We start from the raw sequence: 22,008 nt of genomic DNA on the forward strand, positions 1-22,008 counted from the left end.
TGTAAAAGACCTCTATTTTTTAAAACTAATTTTTTAAAAGTAAAAATACCGGGGGCACCTGGGTGGCTCAGTCGTTAAGCGTCTGCCTTCGGCTCAGGTCATGATCCCAGAGTCCTGGAATCGAGCCCCTGCATCGGGCTCCCTGCTCAATGGGAAGCCTGCTTCTCCCTCTCCCACTCCGCCTGCTTGTGCTCCCTCTCTCGCTGTGTCTCTCTCTGTCAAAGAAATAAATAAAATCTTAAAAAAAAAAAAGTAAAAATACCCTGAGGGCCAAACAAGATACTTCTGCGGACTGGATTTGAGCTACTGGATTTGGGCTACTAATTTTCCGCTTAGGCTATTGGTTGTCAGGGATGCTATGACAACCCTTACTGTATAACATAGGCAAATCAGTTTTATCTCCCTCAAGTTCAATTAGCTCATCCGTAAAATGGACCCATCCTTGTGCGGATCAAAGATCAGGTGTGTAAAACGCTTAGCATTAATGCTGGAGCATTGTAGGCACACCACACAGGAAGTGGCAGCGGTAGCTTGGGTGGCTGTTGATTTGGGAAGTACGTATTCAAAAGGGGCAAGACATCCCAGAGACTGGGAAGGCGACGCCTGGAAAGGAGAAAAAATGGGAGAGGAAAAAAAGAGGGAAGGGAAGAGGTGAGCAGGCAACAGGGTCCGCCCTCCAGGCGGGGCGCCAGCGAGAGGCCCAGGCCGGGGCGGGAGCGCACGTGGCCTATTTTGGGCGGAGCGGACGCGCCTGGTCGCAGCGGAGACCTCCGAGGCGGCCACAGGAGACGAGCCTTGAAGGTAGGTTACAGCTGGTCTGCGAGTACCTTGGACGCCGGGATGGGGCGGCCCGGGGGTCCCTGGGAGTTGGGGTACAGCCGAAGGCGCCAGATCCGGGCTTGCCACCCTCCCGGGGCAGTTCTGGCCGGACGCCTGGGTCCTCTGGGCCCCTCCCCCTCTGGGGCGGGGTTAGGCGATCTGACCAATGAGCGGCCGTTCGCGAGGCCCCGCCCCGCCCCGCCCCCGGAGCCGCGGCCTCGCAGAGTGCCCAAGCGCCCGGCGCCCTGGCCAGGGGCTGTGCGAGCGCCGAAGCTGCGGCTGGTGAGTGCGCAGCCCCCGAGGGTCTCCGCCTCGATCCCGCCCCCAGCCCGTGCCCTAGAGCTCTGGACCGCTGGCCGGGGCGCTGGGGAGTGACTCAGCGCGAGGAGGGTGGCGACTTGCTGGGGCTGGAGATTCGAACTGTTCAGGGCCTTGAATGCCGGGATGAATGCGGAGAACGGGTGTCTTCGGAGCTGGTCCTGGGACCTGGGGCCGGGCTGGGGTGGAGGGAAGAGGGCAGTGCAGGGCGGGAGAAGCCAAGGCTCCTCCGCCTTGCTGGAGTCAGGGCCGTGGGGCGGGGAGGAGGGGGGTGGAGGGGGGTGCGAGTCCGGAGCTTTTGACCCAGCGCCTCGCCCTAGGACCAAGATGCCTGGTGAACAGCAGACAGAGGAGGAGGAAGAGGAAGAGATGCAAGAGGAGATGGTGCTGCTGGTGAAGGGTGAGGAAGATGAGGGTGAGGAGAAGTATGAGGTGGTGAAACTCAAGATCCCCATGGACAACAAGGAGGTACGTGTCCCACACCAGGGGGCTTGGTTACCCTTAAATCTGGCCAGGTCCAGCCTTCCTCAGACAAACCAGCGATCCGGCCCCTACTTTCCTCTGAGTCTTAGACGTAGAATCTCAGGGTTGGTGGCCCATCCTTCTGCCCTACTGCCATCGTACAGATGTTAACCTACTGCGCCAGCTATCTTTGGTTCCCCATGGAGCTTGATGTCTAGCGGGATTGGACTGACAAGTAACCACGCTGCTACAGTCCCGTGTGATGGGTGCAGGCACAGGAGGCATGGAAGCCCAGAGCTGGGAACTGCACTCTTCGGGGTGGGGGGAGGGGTGGTTAGGTAGGCAACAGCGACAGCTGACTCTGAGTAGCATTTGCTATGCACCAGACACTGTTCTAAGTCCTGCAAATCTGGAATGGAGGTAGTATTTCTTCCATTTTACAGGTGAGGAAACAGGCCCAGGAAACTGGACAGTTTGGTGACTGACCCAAGGCCTTAAAGTTAGTAAAGGGATGACTTAGCTGAGACCAGTGGGGATCTGAGATTTAGAAGGAACGGCCCGATTCATTGCTTAGGGAGGTGGGTGGGGCACTGGGAGAAGTGAAGGCAGGTGGTTCAGCCATGCTATAGCGTGAATGAGAGTAAGGTGGTTGGCAGGCTGGGTGGGACCTCTCCTCTGGGTTTTATCCTGAGGGTTTTGAAGGTTTAAAGAGAGGACTTTTAAGGAGATCTGAATAGGAGTTAGATTTCCCTATGGGAGATCCTAAGTGCCACCAGGTATGTTTCCACTTCCCAGAACCTTTTAGGACTCTCACCCCCAGCCAGAGGAGCCCTGAGTCCTATCTGGAGGACTTCTGTTGGGCGGGGTTTCTGGGCCCAGGCTCCCTCTGATTTCTTCCTGCAAGGGGCCAGTTCTCTGGGAAAGACAGTTCTGCTGCCCCCTAGTGGGCGTGTTGGGCTCTAGGGGGAGGGGGCTGGCTGCTTTGGCAACCGGTTCTAGTCAAAATAACTGTTTAGTTCCGTTTTCCTCAGGCCTCCTTGGTCTGTCATCCTAGCACAGCCTGCCTCTTCTGGCTCTGTGGATCCCCTGATCTCCACCTTTGGCCTGTAAGTTAAGAACCCAGACTCCAGGGGCGCGTGGCTGGCTCAGTCGGTAGAGCATGCGACTCTTGATCTTGTGGTTGTGGGTTTGAGCCCCAGAGTACTTAAAAAAATAAAATCTTAAAAAACAAAAGAACCCAGACTCCAGAGCTTAGGTGGACTTCCAACTCTATCACCTTCCAGCTGTGTGACCTTGGGTAAGTTTCTTAACCTCTTTGTGGCTCAGTTTCCTCTTTGTAAAAGGGAAATCATAACAGCATCTACTTCTTAAGGTTGTGAGGACTAAATGAGTTAGTACTGAAAAGAGTTAGAACTGTGTCTGGTGCATAATAAACACTATGTAAATATTTGCTGCTGATAGTCATTCTTCTCCCTATGGTTCAGGACCTTGCACTAGGACATCCTTCTGGAGATTTTTCAACTCCTTTTTATCAAAGAACTTTCTGGCCTGAACCCCGGGGCTGGGAGTGAACAGGGAAACCAACCTGGAGGCCTAGACAGAGGACTGAGGGCAGACAACTCAAGGCAATGGGGAAAGCTTCATGGAGGTGACTTTTGACTTGGTGCTTGAAGACACAGTGGTGATCTGGCAAATGGAGAAGGAGAAAGGGCATCCCAGGAGGAGGAATAGCAAACGCAGAGGCTCAGAGGAGATGAGGCCAGAGAAGTCGGGGTAGCCAGAGAGTAAAATGGCATTGGAAGCCAGCATAGGAATTTAGAGCCTCAAATTGGAGGGACATGACTAGATTTTCTATTTAGAAGAATCACTGGCTGCTATGGGGAGACCAGGCCAGGGAAGGCTGATAGCCTGCTCTAAGGTTGTGACAGCAGTGGAGAAAAGATGGAGAGAAGGGGATATTTGGGAACCCCAATTGGACTGGCTGGAGGTAAGGATGAGGAGGTGGAGAGCGGGCATGTCTAGTCATCAAAGGTATGTAGGGCTAGACTCTAAATGGTATCATGTAGCAGTGAAAAGCATTGGTTCAAATCCTAATTCTACCATTTACCAGCTTGGCCTCGGCTTTTTCATCGGTAGAGAGGGGTAATGAAAGTTAAGGTCCTCGAATGCCAGCCTGAGAAGTATCATCTGGGTTACTGGGTCTGGGGGAGGAGGTTGGAATTGAGGATTGCACACAGACACCCTATGAACATTTAGCACTGTGCCCACAGCATAGCTCATTAATTTGCTGTGTGGTCTCCCTGAGACTCAGTTTCTAAAAATGGTGATCTTGAAAGCTCTTTCCAATGCTGACATTCTGTGACTCCTTGCTATCACCCAGTCCCGTGGCCAGTCGTTGCCCAGAATAGGCCTGAATTATGCGCATTTGGGCTGGAGTATCCTCTCACTGCCTGTCAAAATCTAGTCTATCTTTAATGAGTAGAAAAGATTTTCTCAGAGGGCTCTATACATATCCAATTCTGTCTCTCTTTGCTTAAATCCTTGAGTGGTTTCCTGTTTCCTTCAGGATAAAGTCTCAGCTCCTAAGCCTAGCATTCAAAGCTACTCACCATCTGACCTCACATCTTGGCTTATCTCTAATCACTCAGTACCCATCCCATGCCCTGACTTCAAACACACCCAACCCTTTCTCATCTCTAAGACTTTGCCCGTGTGGTCTTTCAGCCTGTAAAGCCCTCTTCACCTTTTCCACCTGCTTTCTCCAGGAGTAGCTCTTGTCTCTTCTAGATCAGGTTTCTTCACTTGAACATGCATACAAATCACCTGGTGATCTTGTTAAAAGAAGATTTTGATTCTGCAGGTCTGGGGTCAGCCTTGAGATTCTGCATTTCTAGCAAGTTCCTAGTGATGCTGTTGTTGCTGATCTGTGGATCACAATTCCTGTAGCTAGGAGCAAGAGAATAGGGTTGTTATTTTATACTTTGTACCAAAAAGGGGAGATTCTGACTGCTAAAAGAGCGTAGGGGAGGGAGACAAGCTGTGTAGGTGATCTCCCAACTTGTCAATGACAGAGAATTGCATCATGGCTAAGAGAATGCGTATTTTGGACAAGGACAGACTCTCAGTTCCAACCTCGGCTCTGCCATTGATGAGCTGTAGGGCCTTGGGTAATCACTTTACTGCTGAGTCTTATTTCCTTGTTCAAAAATGGAGCAGATAGTACCTAAAAGAAAGGGTTGTGAGAGTTTAAAACGAGAACATGGGTGAAAAGCACTTAGCACAGTTCCCGGCACATAGTGAATCCTCAATGAATGGTAGCTGTTGTTTTTTGTTTTTTTTTTTTGGTAGCTGTTGTTCTTAATTTAGGAAAGTAATGGCTAGGGGGAACAGACATGTTTGCCCTGATTTAAAACAAAAACAAAAACCTAAGCAGGAAGACAAAATCACAAACTTCAAGTACTTGGATTTTCCTATTATGATATCACATTGATTGTATACTCATAGTACCTCTTGTTATAGTACAAATACCGTTCTAATATTTAAGTCTACTAGCTGTAGATTTAAGACGTAGAAGGGCCTTTAATGATCTCCTAGCCTGGTATTTGCCAAGCTTCAGTGACATGTATATTGCCCATCTGTTGTGCTCATTTATTTACTGCTTTTCTTCAGATAGATTCACACCATTTTGCTAAATAAACCTGCCTTCATCTACACAATATTGATGGAATTGTGGGTTTCATGTGATCTATTGTTTTTCTAATGTCTGTAAAAATAAATACATAATGATTATAATAAGATAGTTTTCCTACATAACACCTACAGTCCTCTTGCATCTTGTGGTGTGCATGCTTCACGTTGGGAAATTTTGATCTCACCTAGCCTACCTTGCCTTCCTTGGGACACTGAGGCAGGAGAAGGGAGTGACTTGCCTGGGGTCTTAATGAACTGGACCCTGGCTCAGTTGGTAGAACATGCGACTCTTGATCTCATGTATTTGAGGGTCACGTGTTTGAGCCTCACGTTGAGATTACTAAAAAAAAAAATATATATATATATATATATTCTTCCTGGGGCATCCAAGGCCCCTTGTCCTGAAGCTGGAGATACTAAGGCTACTCATGTGAAGGATTCCTTTCTCATAAGTCAGTGAACCCAGCACGAGGAAGCCCTCAGGCTTGTCAAAGTCATCTTACAGAAGGGTGCCAAAGAAAAATGGGCCAGAAAAATGTAAACATAATGAGAAAAATTCTCTCCACAATGGCTGATGTGTTGAAATAAAGCCAACAGATGTCAAAACCAGGGCGAGATTGCAAAGTATTACGTTGAATTCAGACTGTGCCAAACCTGCTGTGGGGAGTTTCTTGATTTAAAGTATCAAGTTGTATTTTAACCTTGAATCCCCCTTGGAGAGCACCAGGGACTTGGAGTCCAGCCTCTGTCACATCTTGGCTATTCTAGTGTGGGGAAGTAAGTGTAGCCTACTGGGAAAGGGTGAGTGCTCAGTCCCGACTCCTCCTGGCTTTGTGAATGTAATCTCAACGAGCCTCTGTTTTCCCAACTATCAAAAGATAACACCCTGATTCAAGGGGGTGACACGAAGCTTTAATACGATAATGTACATAAAATAGCATTGTCAAAGCCTTACACTGTAATGTTATCACTGTTATCACTATAAATACTGTTTAAACCAGAGTTCCCATGGCTGGTCACTAATTTCCCAAACTGCCTTGTTTTCCAGTTTGAGTTGGTTACCAAAAAGCTGCCTTTTTATAAAAGATCTTGAAGGACTTGAAGTTGCCCTCCTTGCAACTTCAGAAATAAAAGAGCCTTACTATTCCTTGTCACTCCCCTCTCTTAACAGTTTCCTTATCTATAAAATGAGAATAGTAATAACTACTTTGTGGAGATTGAATGTGGGGAGAAGCTAACACTTTCTTGTCCTTAATATGTGCCAGTTATTTCATTTGGTCTTGAATTAATGTGCCTGTCCGGTTCACGGTAGGTGTTCAATATATCACTTTTGCTAGGATGAGCATTCTCTTTTCTAAGAAGAGAGCAACGTGCCCCCAGTATTCCTCTTCACTCTGCTGTTAGTACAAAATGTTTTCTCTTCTCCTGCCTCTTACAAAGCATTTTTCTTTTCTGGATTTTATCTCTAGAGGCTCAAACCTCATGAAACCAGCTCATTTTCAAAATTTTCCATTTCAGGCCTTGCTTTCTTCACAACTTAAAAAATGATAGGTGCTTGCTCTGAAAAGTTTATTAAAGACTCTGGACTCGGTCCCGGCCTGGCTTCTAAGACACCATGCCCTCCTGGATCTCCTGCCTCATTAACTGCTCCTGCTCAGTCTTTGCTGGCTGCCCATCTGGTTGCCTCAGGTTCTCTCTGCCCATTCCTGGGGTGATCTCATCCGGACTCAGCTTTAAAAAACATTGATAGGCTGACAGCTTCCCAATTAACATCTCCAAGCATAGGCCTCTTTCAGCTCCAGATGTGTCCAGGAGAACTGCAAATATGCTCCAAAACAAATTTCACCTACCACCTTGCTTCTCCTACTGCCCTCATCTCTGCAGATGGCCACTCCACCTTTGCAGTGGCCAAACTCAAAATCCTTGGAGTCATTTTGACTCCTTTCATTACACTATGTATCCAATCTATTATCCAGTCTGTTGTCTCAAACTGCAAAATATATCCAGAAGCAGACCACCTTCACTTTCCACCTGTCACCTGGGTCTGAGCCACTTCTCTTCGCCCTCTCCCCTCCTTTCTGTTCTCAACTCCAGCAACCCGAGGGTGACTTTTAAAACGAGTCTGATCTGTTCAGATCCCTGCTCCAAACCCATCTGACATCTCTATTGGCTCCCCATCTCGTTCATATTACTTGGCCCTAAGCTAGGAGATCCCCTCCAAGACCACCCCATTCATCACTCTGTCCCTCAAGCATTCTGCCTTAGGCACTTTTTCATGCCATTCCTGGAACTCAACAGGCAAACTCCCCGCAGGGCCTTGCTGGTCCGTCTGTAGCCTGCTCTCTCACCTCCTTTAAGTCTTTGCTCACGTTCTATCAGTAAGGTTTCTTAGCAATCCTATTTAAATGTGCAGCACGCCACTCCCTGCCCCAATACCAGCACTCTTTATCCATTTTTCCTGAAGCAGTTTTTTTTTTTTTTTTTTTTAATTTAATGTTGAATCCCCAGTGCCTAAGCAGAGTCCGGCACATTGTACGCGCTCAATAAATATGTCGAATTAACGAACTGCTAGAATGACACTAGGCCTTGTGATACATACGTTAACAATACTATCTCATTTAAAGCGCACAACCGCCCCGAGGCTGGCACCGCCGCTTTTTCTATTTCACAACGGGTAACTGAGAGGCTGCAGCTTGCGGACACCCCGGCTTCCGGCTCCCGCGCCCGGCTGTCAGGGCTGACGTGTCCCCCCTCCCCCTCTCCCCGCAGGTCCCGAGCGAGGCGCCAGCGCCGTCGGCCGACCCGGCGCGCCCACACGCGTGCCCGGACTGCGGCCGCGCCTTCGCGCGCCGCTCCACGCTGGCCAAGCACGCACGCACGCACACGGGCGAGCGGCCCTTCGCGTGCACCGAGTGCGGCCGGCGCTTCTCGCAGAAGTCGGCGCTGACCAAACACGGCCGCACGCACACGGGCGAGAGGCCCTACGAGTGCCCCGAGTGCGACAAGCGCTTCTCGGCCGCCTCGAACCTGCGGCAGCACCGGCGGCGCCACACGGGCGAGAAGCCGTACGCATGCGCGCACTGCGGCCGCCGCTTCGCGCAGAGCTCCAACTACGCCCAGCACCTGCGCGTGCACACGGGCGAGAAGCCGTACGCGTGCCCGGACTGCGGACGCGCCTTCGGCGGCAGCTCGTGCCTGGCGCGTCACCGACGCACGCACACGGGCGAGAGGCCGTACGCATGCGCCGACTGCGGAACGCGCTTCGCGCAGAGCTCGGCGCTGGCCAAGCACCGGCGCGTACACACGGGCGAGAAGCCGCACCGCTGCGCCGTGTGCGGCCGCCGCTTCGGCCACCGCTCCAACCTGGCGGAGCATGCGCGCACGCACACGGGCGAGCGGCCCTACCCGTGCGCGGAGTGCGGCCGGCGCTTCCGTCTCAGTTCGCACTTCATCCGCCACCGTCGCGCGCACATGAGGCGCCGGCTCTATATCTGCGCTGGCTGCGGCCGGGACTTCAAGCTACCGCCTGGCGCCACGGCCGCCACTGCCACCGAGCGCTGCCCAGAGTGCGAGGGCAGCTGAGCCACCGTTCTTGTCGCCGCGGGGTTGCGAGCGTCCGGCTTGTGGGAGGAGTGGGGGCGGACACGCTGGGACCCTAGACCTGGGGCCGCATTAACCAGGACCTCCCTGGCTCACCACCAGGGGCTGGGAAAGGGTGGGATGGCAGGCCTGGCTGCCTTGGAACTGGGAGGCAGGGAGAATCCCCTTACTGGGAACCCTGGAAACAGTGCCCACTCCCCGCTCACTACAACCCCTTGACCCGTGTTAGTGAATAAAGTATTATATCCTCGCCCCACCTGTGCCTGTGAGTGAGGCGGGGGGAAGGAGGAAAGTTGGTGTCTTATCCAGGCTTAAGTGACTTGAATGAGTTATGGAGCCAAGTGGGGCAATAGGCCCAAAGGGGTTCCCTGAACTGGCTTTTTGTGTGTGGGGAGTCCTCATAACTTAAGGTCTGGAAGGGTCCACAAATAGAGCATATTCTGGTCAAGCAGCCGCTGCATTGTTCGGCGAGCAGGCATGAATTTCCTTCTAGGAGAGATGGGCTGACTTCATTTCTTAACTTGGATGCCAGCGTTCGGTGTCAGGAGGGCACAGGATGAGGAGCAGGACAGGAATTGAAGTGGTGGCAATTGTTACACCCCAATCTGGACACGTTGAGTGTGAGATAAACGCAGAGGAGTCAAGTGACTGGAAATAACAGCTTGGGGATAGCAGGTCTGGAGTGCATGATACCTCTCCTAGAAGAGGGTACCCAAGGAAAGTCTGTGAAAGGACAGCCAGAGCTGGAAAGAAAACAGAAGCGTCCTGTCTGGGAAATCTAAAGGAAAGTGTTTCATGGAGGGAGTGGTCACTCTGTTAGATGCTGTATCTGTAGCTCAGGGAAAGTGGTGACAGGAGGAGTGGGGGTGAAAGCCATCCTTGAGTGGGCGAGAGTATAAATAGGAGAATGAGGAAGCCGAGTGGATGGGTGTAGACAACCCATTTTAAGAGGCTTGGCTGTGAAAAGCAAGAGGGAAATGGCTGGAGGTTCGTTGGGTTTGTTTGGTCAGTAGGGAAGAAACCTGATGATGCTTTATATATGCTGGTGGCAGAGCTGACAGAAAGGAAGAGAAGTTGGTTATATAGAAGAGAGGGGAGGTAACTCATCATGGAGAGGACATACGATAAGAGACCAGTAAGGATAAGGTTCCTGCTGTCACTAGTAGGGAGAGGAAAGGTGGGTTTGGGAATACAAAGCTGAAGCAGTTCTAATCCGCATTTTGTTTTACCTGGCAAGTAAGAGGTCACTGGTTAAAAGGGAGTGAGGTCATTAGTAAAAGGAATGAGACCAGTAAAGAAGAATGCCTCTTTAGGCTCAGAGGGGCAGCAAAAGTAGTTTGGAGGGTTTTTTCCGGCATTACTGCACACTGAGGGAGGTAGGCCATGGTTATCCCCTAAAGGGAAGTGATGTGCCTGAGGTCACACAAGGGGTAAATCATACGCACCCAACACCAGAGGTACAAGTGGAAATTGGCCTTGGGAGGATAGGGGAGGAGGTAAGAGGCCCTCTCCAAGATGAGAGGAGTCTCTCTGTTCTCCCTATCAGACACTTGACCCTAATTTGTGATGAGGGCCCAGGGAGAGGAGCATTAGGCTCTCACAGGGTTGGGGTCCTGATCGACAAAGGTGGGTTTTAGGCCCAGGACCCTCTTAACTGTTGACATTCCCTGCTCTGGGGCCCTGAAAGTTTTGAGTTGAAAAAGCAAACAGATAACTGCAAACTTAGAAAGTCCCTCCTATATGCCAGGCACTGTCCTAAGCACTCTCCTTAAAAACGACTTAAACCTTACAACCCTATAAGGTAGATACCATTATTTTAATTTTAGATGAGGAAACCAAGGTGCAGAAAGACTAAGTAATTTAATGAACGTCATCCAGCTCGTAATTATCAAAGATGGCATTTGAACCCAGATAGCCTGGCTCCAGAATCTGGGCCCTTAACCAACACTACAATATAGCCTCCAGTCCCCTTTAGAGGCCCAGAAGGGCTAAGGGAATTGCATGACATCAAACAGGGATCTTGCTAGAAACCCACTCTCTCTGCCCTGTAGGTGGGAGGTATACTAGAGAAACATGGCAGCTGGGCTCAGAGGCATCCCTGGCGCCCTGCTCCAGTACCTGCTAAGATAGAGCCTCCCCAGTCACTCCAGGAAGAATCTAGAAGTTGCTAGCCAGAACTTTTATTGAGAGTGAAAAATACCAGGAGGCTGTCTTCTGGAGGTTCTTGGGCCGCAGACCTTATGAAATAGGGCCCCCAGGCCCCTGATCTGTTAGGAAAAGACTAGAACAAAGTTCCATGGCCAAGCCACTCTCTGCTTCTCAGATGCCATGCTGAGTTGCAAGTCCTGTGCCCATGTTTCTAGGTTGAGGCCTGGCCTGTGGACTCACAGTCAAGGTCTGCAGGCCCCACAGCTTGGTCTTCAGAGGTGGCCCCATGGGGCAAGTCTGTATACTTGAGGGCAGAGCCACGGGACAGATGTGCTGGGTAGCGCCGGCGGTTGAGGTCCATCTTGGAGAGCACCGCTTGGGGCAGATCCACATGGCAGCGGGCTGCTAACGCTACCAGGTAGATGAGGACGTCACTAAGCTCCTCTTGAAGGGCTGCCCGTTCCCTGGGGGACCAAGCTTGGGGGCCAGGCTCCTCATCAGGCTTCCACTGACTGGGGGCAGAACACACAGGCACAAACACAGATGCTAGCTAATACGATGGGCTCCGCCTCTCTTAGGAGCCCCCCAGTCCTTGCAACAACACACTTCCAGCTCTTAGGAAGTTCCTTCAAGGACAACTCAACCCACCTGGGCCCCAGGCAGAGTCAGGGTGGGGAAGAGACCCCAGCAGATGATTCATCCAGACCTCTGTGTCCCAACCTGAGCCAAGGACTGGCCAAGAGAACATTTCACTCGTTAAGACCCAATTCCACCTCTCACCAGCCCCAGCCACTGCGACTCCAGACTAATCCCCAGACCTGGACCACTGGGAAACCTTGCTAACTCACCTTCTACTCTTGCCCAGTACCATCTTTTAAACCCACAAATTACATCTTGTCCCTCCGCTGCTAAAGTTCCCCAACTGTACTTGGAATAAAATCCAAACTCCTGGATTTTGGGCGCCTGGGTGGCTCAGTCGTTAAGCATCTGCCTTCAGCTCGGGTCATGATCCTAGGGTCCTGGGATCGAGCCCCGCATCGGGCTCCCTGCTCCGCGGGAAGCCTGCTTCTCCCTCTCCCACTCCCCCTGCTTGTGTTCCCTCTCTCGCTGTGTCTCTCTCTGTCAAATAAATAAAATCTTTTAAAAAAATAAAATAAAATTAGTTTATTGTTATTCTCCTTGTACTGTGAAGGCAAGAACCGTGTTTTTTTTCCCCCAAAGATTATTTTTAAGTCATCTCTACACCCAATGAGGGGCTTGAACTCACAACCCTGGGATCAAGAGTTGCATGCTCCACTGACTGGGCCAGCCAGGAGCCTCAGGAACCTAACTTGTTCATTCTAGGAGCCCTAGCACATAGCTGATGCTCATATATCTGTAATGAATGAATGGCTTGCCCTCACACTTATCTCTGTGCTCTCATTTCTCCATCCCCAAAGTGACTGCCCTGGTTTAGGCCTGCCTTACCACCTCTTGCCTGACCTGTATCAGCCTCCTCATAGGTCTCCCCTGCCCCAATTCTCTTGGTAACCCAATCCACCCTGCAGAAAGGGATCTTTCTACCACTCTAATCTGGTCAGGTCTTCTGTCCAAAGTCCATCACTTCCTAACTCCAGCTCTGTCACTCTGGGTTCATATTGCCACCCTTCTATTCCACAGCCCCATCACTCACTCTGTAGATACCACTGCCTTTGGTGCACCAGGCACGTGGGACACGGCAGACAACAAAACAGATACAAAATCCTTGCTCTCCCTCGAAAAGCTTACCCTGAAGGAATCTCAGGATCTCCCTGAATTTAACTTGCCCTTTCCCACTTCACTACCTTTGCAAATGATTCTCACGGCTGGAATGCCACTGGGAGGTAGGTCTTCTAAAGAACACCCTCCTTTCCACCCCCAAGAGGGCAGGGACAGGTGAGTCCTTTCAATCCCCAGGTACAGAGCCCAGCATGGGTAGTTAATGATCAGATAAATGTTCCCCTCCCCCATAACACAGACTGTTCCAAGACGACTTCATCTACTCACAAGAGCTCCGCCAACTCCCCGACTTCCCCCACCAAGGCCAGCAGGAGGTTCCGAGGCCGGTGGAACTGGCCCCAGTCTCGTTCAGCAGCAAACTCCGCATGGAGGCGGCGGCTGGAATAGAAGAAAAGGGTGGAAGTCCTGGTTCCAGGGTTAGAGAACTCAAGAGAAGACACAGAGCCCAGGCGGGCATCTCAGTGATATGCAATGGGGGCATAAGTATCAGGGGTTGGGCAACGAATTCCTTGGATGGCCTTAAGCAAATCATTTCTTCTCTTTGGGACTTGGACTCCTCGTCTATAAAGTGGGTGCGCCCTACACAGACCCTCAACTCTATGGAAAACTAACAATACCCTCTTTTCCATTATTCCACCTCTTGCTACTGCTTCTGCAGTTTCTTCCACCTGAGGAAGAGTCCTCTCTCTGCATATCGAAATCCTACCGATTTTAGAAAAGGGCAGCTCCAGGGACACTTCCCCCTAAGAAGCCCTCCTTGATTTCCTCCAGCAAAAATAATATCACCCACCTCTCAGCACTGCATTTGCCCCGTCCTACCACCCACTCCTGGAGGGCAGGGGCCAGGCAGAAGCAGCATCGGAAGTGGCAGCCCAATTTCCCCAGGGCTGGTTCTGATGTTACTCAACGGGCGTCACCATTTCCCCTGCCTTTGGTGGGCATCACTAAGCCCATTTTGCAGATAAGGAGGTGAGATGACTCGCCCGCGATCAGCCAGCCGAGCTGGGACACCAGCATAGCCGCTTAGCCTTCTTCCAGACCACGTGAAGGACCCTCCCCAGTAGGAGGGAGAAAGGGGGCGACCTCCCCAGGCCGGGCAGGGACGGCTTACATGTCCTCGAGCGTGGGCTCCGGGCTGAAGCTGAAGGGGCCGGCAGCAGCAGTGCCGTCTCCCCCCGTGTCCCCACGCGCGTCCCCATTCGCCCGATACATGCCACCCACCACGCAGCAGTCTGGATGCACGGAACAACACCGCGCCAAGCTCGGAACCCGCCTCCAAGGACCCTGACCAATCACAGGCGATCACGACTGCTTCTCGGGGCGGAGCCGCAGGAAAGACCAATTACTTCTGTGGACTTTACTGAAGCCCGCCCTTTACCCCGCAGCCTTGGATTCTTCAGTCTTGGCCGATAGCATCTTAAAGGTATAGAGACCAGATTCGACCGCGAAGAGACAATGGACAGAGGGCGAGGAGGGTGCAGGCGCGTCCCTTCTCTTGTGGGCGCCAGATGGCGCCAAAGAGAAATGACGGAGCGGGGAAGGGGGTGGGGCGCTCCGTGGAAAACCCCAGAAATGGAGGAGGGTTTAAGCGAGAAAGGGAAATTTATTATAAGGATACAAGAATGTCTCCAGGATATAGGAACTAGGGTAACCGTTCTAAGCATTTTACATATTTAATCCTCACACCAACCCTATGAGGTAGGTAGTATCGTCATCACCATTTTACAGGTAAGGAAACAGAGAGATTGAGTAATTTAACTCAACAGCTGATAAGGTGGTAGCCAGGTTTCAGTTCTAGGCAATTTGGTTTCAGAGTCCGTTTTTTAACCCTACCCTATATTGCCTCAAATGATAATAAATACAATGGAAAAAAAAATATTTAAACACTGTGAAAAGTGGGGGCAACGTTAGATTGCATGATCCAGGGAAGATGGGGTAAGCATTGTTGGTTACCAGCTCAACTGCCTTTTCCCCTCCTGCATTCTTGCACAACCGTGATTTTATTCTGGTGTTCACCCTCCTCTACTTGATTGATCATGCGGCCCCATTGCCCTGGCCTGATCAGTTTATGGGTGAGTATATGGCCTAGTTCTTGACAATGAGAAGTTGGGAAGTCTGTTGGAGACTTCTGGGAAAGATTCTCAGTTCTTTTGTTAAAAAAATCCCAGGATGTTGCTACCTTTAGATGTTAGTATGTGAAGAAATCTTCGTGTGGAGGGCTAGCCCACAAACTGATGGGCAGCGAGGAAGATAGAAAGGACCTGGATCCTTGGTAACATTGTTGGTACACTTATTTCCCAGAAAGGTCCTAATTTAAGACTCTGGTTATATAAAAAAATAAATCCCTTTATTGGTTAAACCACTTTTAGTTGGGTTTTCTGTTACTTGTCTTTGAGAAAGTGACATTTAATCTGAGCAAAAATCAAGGGGACTAGAGCTCTAGGTAGAGGGATCACCAGTGCTTAAAGCAAGAAAGTCTTGGCATGTTCTAAAGACAGAAAGAATTCCAGTGTGGCAAGGAATATGGTGAGGAAGGGGGAGAGTAGTTGGTTGTGGTATTAGGGAAGTGACAAGAGGCAAGATCAGATTGATCAACCATGGATTTTATTTTATATTTTGTTTTATTTTAGATTTTAAGTATTATGGAAACCCTTTGGAGGGCTTTGGCAGGGAAGTTGTATGATCATATTTTGTATTTATGAACCCTCTGGCTGCCATGTTAAGAATGAGGGTAAGGGTAGAAGCAGGGAAATGAGTTACTGCAATTGCCCAAGGAAAAGATGATGTTGACTCTGGGCCAGATTGATGGTGAGTGAAGATGGAGAGAAGTGGATGTATTGGGGAGATATTTTTGGAGTTAGATCTATAGGCTTTGTTGATTTTGAATTAGAGGTATGGGAGGAAGGATAGAGTGAAGTATGGCTTAAAGGTTTTGAATGTTGAGCAACATGGTGGATGGTGATGACTCATACGGGGATGAGGAAAGTGAGGTGCAGGATTGAACATACATGGCATCAGGAGTTTGGTTTAGAACAAAGCTAATTGAAGCTACATATCAATTCAGTGGATTTATGAGACTAAGGTTTAGAAGAGAGATCAGGGCTACAGATTCACATTTGGTAGTCTCAGTCATTAGACAGTACTTAAAGTCATAGACTTGGAGAAGAATGACTACTACAGGAATCTAGATAGACAAGACTAAGATTTGGGGTACTCCAACATTTAGCAGTTGAGCAAAAGAGAAGAGACAGGTGAGATAACAGGAAAATCGAGAGTGTGGTGTTATAGAGGCTGAGGAGGAAAGTGTTCCAAAACAAGGGGACATCTGATTTGGATGCTGCTGAGCTGCAGGGTAAGAAGAGAGCACAGAAGTTGCTGCAGGATTAGGCAACGTGGAAGTTGGATATGGGATTCGGGAGAAAAGAGGGAGTCCTGGGTAACTCCTGGGTTTCTGGCTTGGGTGAATGGATGGATAATTTTGTCATTTGCTGAAAAGAGGACACAGAAGTTGAGGTGGAAAGGAAGATAATGAATTCAGTTCGGGGCCTGTTGAGTCTAAGATGGCTCTAGAACATCTAGATGACGTCCAGTAGGCAGGTGGACATACAGGTCTGAAGTTCAGAACATTGAGCTGCCTATGTATCTGGGAACTGAAAGTACCTTCCATAGCACCTACCCCAAGGTTTGCGAAGCTTCTCCAGACAAGAATCCAAAGTCTTTTACTGGAATGTAAAACACAGCTTTCTCAGGAGTCGTCTGCATCTCAGATTTTTGAAGAGTCAGGGACCAGGACTTCTAGAGCTCACAGGTCAGATGGTCCTTGGTGATTGACAGGAAGGAGGAGACACTCTTTGTGGGACTGCCTCTGCCTTCCTTCTAGGAGCTCCTGACTGAGCTTGTAAGGCTTTTGCCAAGCATCCTGCAGAACATCCCAGTTCTTTGCTCCATTGCATTGTCCTTGGAAGACCAAGCAAACCCAGCTCCAGCACAGCACAGGGTTGGAGGGGTGGGGAAGGCCCTCGTGCAGGAGAGGGAACAGACCTGAACATGTAATTGGCCCCATGATCTGGACCCTTCATCCAGACTCTGTACCCTCAGCCCCACATCCATTCGCTTTTCTCCATTCTCCTCAGACACATCTTAGCAACCCGACCTCCCTGCTTTAGTCAGGGCCTCAGTGTGCTTGGTCTTGGCTTTTGGTTCACATTTGTGATTGGCCTTTACGAGCCTATCCCTTTAGGGACTGGGTGCCCTAGTCTTTTTGACCAAAGGTGTTTTCCCAGTGTAGGCTAATAAATATTTAATGACAGGATGGGCAAGCTGGAACAAACAAACATGCACACACTGTCCTTCTGTTATGCAAGAGTTTGGATGCCTTCACCACTGTGCCCAACCATGTGCAACTGATCCCAGTATGGCTTTTGGAAAACACTGGAGTGGAAGAGGTGGCAACGATTGGAGAACAAAGTAGCAGAGACCCATAAGCTGGGTGGGTGGTGTTGGGGTAGGGAAACTGGACTGCTAAGATCCTAGAGACAATAGAGGATGATGGCAAACTAAGAGTCAGATGATTGGGAACCCAAGCACCAATGCCCTTGGGAAGATTGTTTCTTTTCTCTGAGCCATGATTTCCCTATCTATGTAATGGGGCTCTGGCCTAGGCAGCCTCCAAGGACCCTTCATGTGTGTGCTGGGAAGGCCGGGACAATGTGTATTTTGTTTGTATCACAATGCTGTTCTTATTGGAGGTAGAGCCATTGACCTTGTTGGTTTTGAACTGAGGGATGGCAGAAATGATGCTACTATAACTAAAAGTATTTGTTCTTATTAAGTTTTTCAGGGGGAGTCATGACAGAGGTTTTGAGAAATCTCCAGGCTAGCCCATTCAGGCCAGGGAGTCCCCAACACCTTTAGAAGCTCTTCCTAGGGCACCTGGCTAGCTTAGTCAGTAGAGCATGTGACTCCTGATCTCAGGGTTATGAGTTCAAGCCCCATATTGGGTGTAGAGCTTACTTTAAAAAGAGAGAGAGAGAGAGAGAGAGAAGTCCTTCCCCAATCTATGTATCCAGACTTATTCCCCTACACCCATGCTTAAATCCAGCCAGATGATCCCCACTCTCCCTAATTTTGCTCATATCTGGAATGCCCATTTTCCCTTCTCTGCATATCCAAACCTAAATTCTACTCATTCTGCAGAGCCCTGCTTCAAAGCCACCTCCTCTGGGAAGCCTTCCTAAACTTCCTCCAAAAAGGAAATAATTTGACCACCTATAGCACTTAATCCACTCTAATCCATATGTCACTTACCATTCTTCATCTTGATTTTGGGGTGATGGGTGTCCCTGTTCTAGATCTCCTTTTAGACTGAGTCTCCTGGAGAACAGAAGCAGTGTCAGGCTTTTGTTTCTCCAGGGCCTGGTACTTGATTAGATCTAATAAATACTAATTTATAGGACCATGTCTCATGGGATCCTCTCCATGACTTCCCTGCTGTAGGTGGGTATGGCTGTGCCTATTTTACAGATGAAGAAACTGAGGCCCAGAGACTTCTCTGAGATCACCCAGAAAGGTGAATGCTGAAGCTCACCAGTACCTCCCAGTGCTCCTCAGCAAGTGAAATAAATCTCCCTACCCCCACAAGGGGGTAAAAGAGGCAGCTCAATATTTTTGGTATTAGCTGAGCTTACCTTGCTACTGCCTTTTCTTCTGTCCTTCCGTCCTGTCTTTTCATCTTCTTTCTCTTCCTCTATCTTCAACTTCCTCTCCTTTTTCTTTTCTGCATTTTGCTTCCTTTTCCTTTTCTTTCTCTTTTCTTCCATCACCTTCCTTTCCTCTATTTGTGATTCTGTTCTGATTTCTACCCAAGGCCGTGTCCCCTCCACCACCTGCTGCCTCTCTTTTGCTGCCCAGCTCCTCCCCAAGGAAAAGATGGATGCCTATCTTGCTCTCAACCCCTAACCTTTTCTAGGTTAACTAAGAGGACGCATCCCATCATTTTCCTCCCCTTTTGTACTGCCCACTCCAACCAGTTAGAGAGCTGTGTATGTGGACAAACAGAACCAAGGCCTGAATTTCTTCTTCAAAGCCTTGTCTTAAGAGATTGGTGATACCAGCCTCCACCACTAGGAGACACCAAGAGCAAGGAAAGTGTGGACAAAGAAGGTGCTAGGGTCCCCAGCGTTTACCCTACTCACTCACTCATTTATTCAATATATTCTGAGCACTAACTATGGATCAGACAGTGTTCTAGGTACTGGGGATACAGAACATCTCCTGCCATCTTGGAGCTTACATACTAGCAGAAAGGGACACTTAGAAGGTAAACTAACACATTCTCAAGATAATTATAGATTAGGGTTAGAGCTATGAAGCCAATAAATGAGGTGATGAGTTGGGGAGTCGGTAGGTATGGGCTGATGTCAGAGAAGGTTTTTATGAGGTTTAATTTGAGCTGAGACAGGATTGAGGGTGAGCCTGCCAGGTAGAGAGCCTGAGGTGAGGCTCCAGACAGAGGGAACTGCAAATACAAAGGACCTCGATTTGTTTGGAGCTCCACAGGAAGGCTAATGGGCTAGAGTTTAGTGAGAGAGGGAAGCCGAGTGCCATGAAATGAGGTTGGAGATATGTAGCAGGGGTTGTATGGAAAGTGATTTAAGAGCTTTGAGTAGGAGAAAAACTGGTTGAATTTTTTTTTAAATGATTGTTGTAGTTAGATAGTATTTACATTACAACTATGTAAATGTTCATTGCTGAATACTATATATGATTACATTTCATTTGTCACACAAGGTTTTATTTTTTGTTGGAGTTGATAACTGCCTCATTTTTTTTCATTTGCTAGTTTTCTATATAATTATCACTAATTCTTTTTACATCTTCCATTAACCTTCCAAGATAATTTTTCACAAAATCAAATGTATCAGTACTCAAACAGGTCCATTTTCCTTTTCCTGGGAGGCTTTGGGTTCCTCTTCCTGAGTGATGTGCCTGTTCCAGGCTGCTCGCTCTCTAGGCCCGCTGTAGAGCTGTTATCGTGAAACCTCCCTTCAACTTCTCCTGTGCTGGCTTGGGTTTCCTGAACCCCATGTTTTCCTCTTTCCCAGTTTGCCCCCTTATTTTCCTAGAGCACATCTTCCTGTAGTTTCTTGAGATGCATGGGATGAAACCACTTTGATACTTTGCATGTCTAAAAATATCTTTTTTTTTTTACTTTTACCTCTGGCCTTGGAATGTGCTTGTTTGTAAAATGTGGCTAGGTATAGAATTACACAGAGAAAATAATTTATCCTCAGGATTTTGAAGGTGTTACTTCATTGTCTTTTAGCTTCCAATTCTCTGTTGAGAAGTCTGATACCATTCTGATTGCCAGACCTTTCTACATGCTCTTCCCCTCCCCCCCAGAAGGTTTGAGTAGAGCATAATGATTAGAAGTACGGACTCTGGAGGTATCTGGCTGGCTCAGTCAGTGGAGCATGCAACTCTTGATCTTGCCATTGTAAGTTTGAGCCCCACATTGGGTGTAGAGATTACTTAAAAATAAAATCTAAAAAAAAAGTTAATAATGGACTCTGGACTCACACTGCCTGTTAGCCTGTGCAACATTGGATTTCTTAATCTCTTTGCACCTCAGCTTCCTGATTTGCAAAATGGGGTTGTTGGCAGTTCAAATGACTTAATATACATAAAACACTTCTCTTTATTGCTGGTTATTTTAAAATTTAATAAAATTAATGTAGGTCATTTTTCATTCACTATGCTGGGAAGTCAAGAAATGTGTAGTATTTACAACTTTTTAAATTTTAGAAAACTTTCTTGTATCATTTCATGTATTTTTTTTCTTCCGTTTACTTTATTACCTCTTTTTGGAATTCCTCCTAGATGTTGAACCTCCAGGCTTACCTCTAATTTCCATACATTTTTTTCTTCTATTGTGCATCTTTTTGTTGTTCTACTTTCTGATAAATTTCATCTTCTAAGTATTCTAATGAATTTTAAAAACTTTAGCTATATTTTATATTCTAAATGCTTTGTTCTCATTACCTTTTTATGAACTCTTTTATCTTCTTTACCTCTTTTTTTTTTCTTCTGCTCCCTGTTCTGTCTCTTTACTTGGTTTTTTGTTTCTTTGACTTCAAGTTAGAGGCTTACCTCAAATGTCTGGTGATCCTTGACCGCTTATATTTAAGAATGAGGCATTGACAAGAATGTGCTTGAAACTTTTCAACTGGGAGGCTTCCTGGTACAGGGATTTTCACTAGGGGCTCCCTAAATGTTTATAGGTCTTTTTCCTGGGCACTTTCTTTTTCTCCAGAGGAGCAAAGGCGGTATAAGCTTTCTGGACTGTGTTTTTTAATAGTTAAGGGGAGGGGGCGCCTGGGTGGCTCCGTCATTAAGCATCTGCCTTCGGCTCAGGTCATGATCCCAGGGTCCTGGGATCGAGTCCCACATTGGGCTCCCTGCTCTGCGGGAAGCCTGCTTCTCCCTCTCCCACTCCCCCTGCTTGTGTTCCCTCTCTCGCTATGTCTCTCTCTGTCAAATAAATAAATAAAATCTTCAAAAATTTTTTAAAAAATAAAAAAAATAGTTAAGGGGAGGAAGGGGGCTGGGGCAATCTCTTTCAGCCTTTATTCTTGTTTTTGGTCAGGCCCCCTGTCCTTTACTGTGGTGTCCCCAACTTTGCAGTATTTTTAAAATTCATTTTCCAGAAAGTAAACCTCCCTTTACCTACAGAGGTGAGAGGCAGTCATCTGGCTATGTGACATCGGGAAGAGATTTGTGAACTTCAAAGATCTAATTATAATTACCCTATTGTATAGAAGCTTTCAAATAATATCTGTCTTTATCCCCACCCTTGACCCCTTAGTACCTCCAGAGCACATCGCCTTGCTTCCTGTTAGTATTCTCCAACTCTGAAAGCATTTACTTTGGCTTCCTCTATTCTGCTAAGTCAGTTACCCTTCTTTCACCTACTTTCAATCTTCCAAGAAGTGTTGACCCCTTTCTTTTGCTATTTCCTCTCCCACCTGCTAGTCCTTGGGGTTTATGCCCGTTTTGAGTCCTCTGCTGTCAACACAGGGGGAAGGTGCAAACCTAAATCTAGGTGTTAAATCCTCTAGTCCAGAATCTGGGAAAACATTCTTCACTCTCCACTTGCCAGACTCTAAATGTATCAATTGGTTCATTTTATGACTGTAAAAGATTCAGAATTCCAAG

The 22,008-nt window shown here is 48.4% G+C and overlaps 2 protein-coding genes across 2 annotated transcripts; one reads left to right on the forward strand and one right to left on the reverse strand.

The window, feature by feature from the left end:
* The first annotated feature begins 1,029 nt into the window (after nt 1-1,029).
* ZNF771 (zinc finger protein 771) lies at nt 1,030-12,153 on the forward strand. Its single transcript, XM_028110263.2, has 3 exons — nt 1,030-1,101; nt 1,458-1,605; nt 8,059-12,153. The coding sequence occupies exons 2-3, from the start codon at nt 1,465-1,467 to the stop codon at nt 8,869-8,871; spliced, it is 954 nt and encodes a 317-aa protein (XP_027966064.1). The 5' UTR covers nt 1,030-1,101; nt 1,458-1,464; the 3' UTR covers nt 8,872-12,153.
* Nucleotides 11,054-14,059, reverse strand: DCTPP1 (dCTP pyrophosphatase 1). The gene is made up of 3 exons (XM_028110264.2): nt 13,907-14,059; nt 13,063-13,173; nt 11,054-11,549 (listed from the first exon to the last, which is right to left on the reverse strand). The coding sequence occupies exons 1-3, from the start codon at nt 14,005-14,007 to the stop codon at nt 11,249-11,251; spliced, it is 513 nt and encodes a 170-aa protein (XP_027966065.1). The 5' UTR covers nt 14,008-14,059; the 3' UTR covers nt 11,054-11,248.
* Nucleotides 14,060-22,008: the final 7,949 nt, after the last annotated feature.

The sequence above is a fragment of the Eumetopias jubatus genome, unplaced genomic scaffold (assembly GCF_037043125.1).
Source record: "Eumetopias jubatus isolate StellerSeaLion01/CBP00866 unplaced genomic scaffold, mEumJub1_p1.0 scaffold_12, whole genome shotgun sequence".
NCBI classification, from domain to species: domain Eukaryota; kingdom Metazoa; phylum Chordata; class Mammalia; order Carnivora; family Otariidae; genus Eumetopias; species Eumetopias jubatus.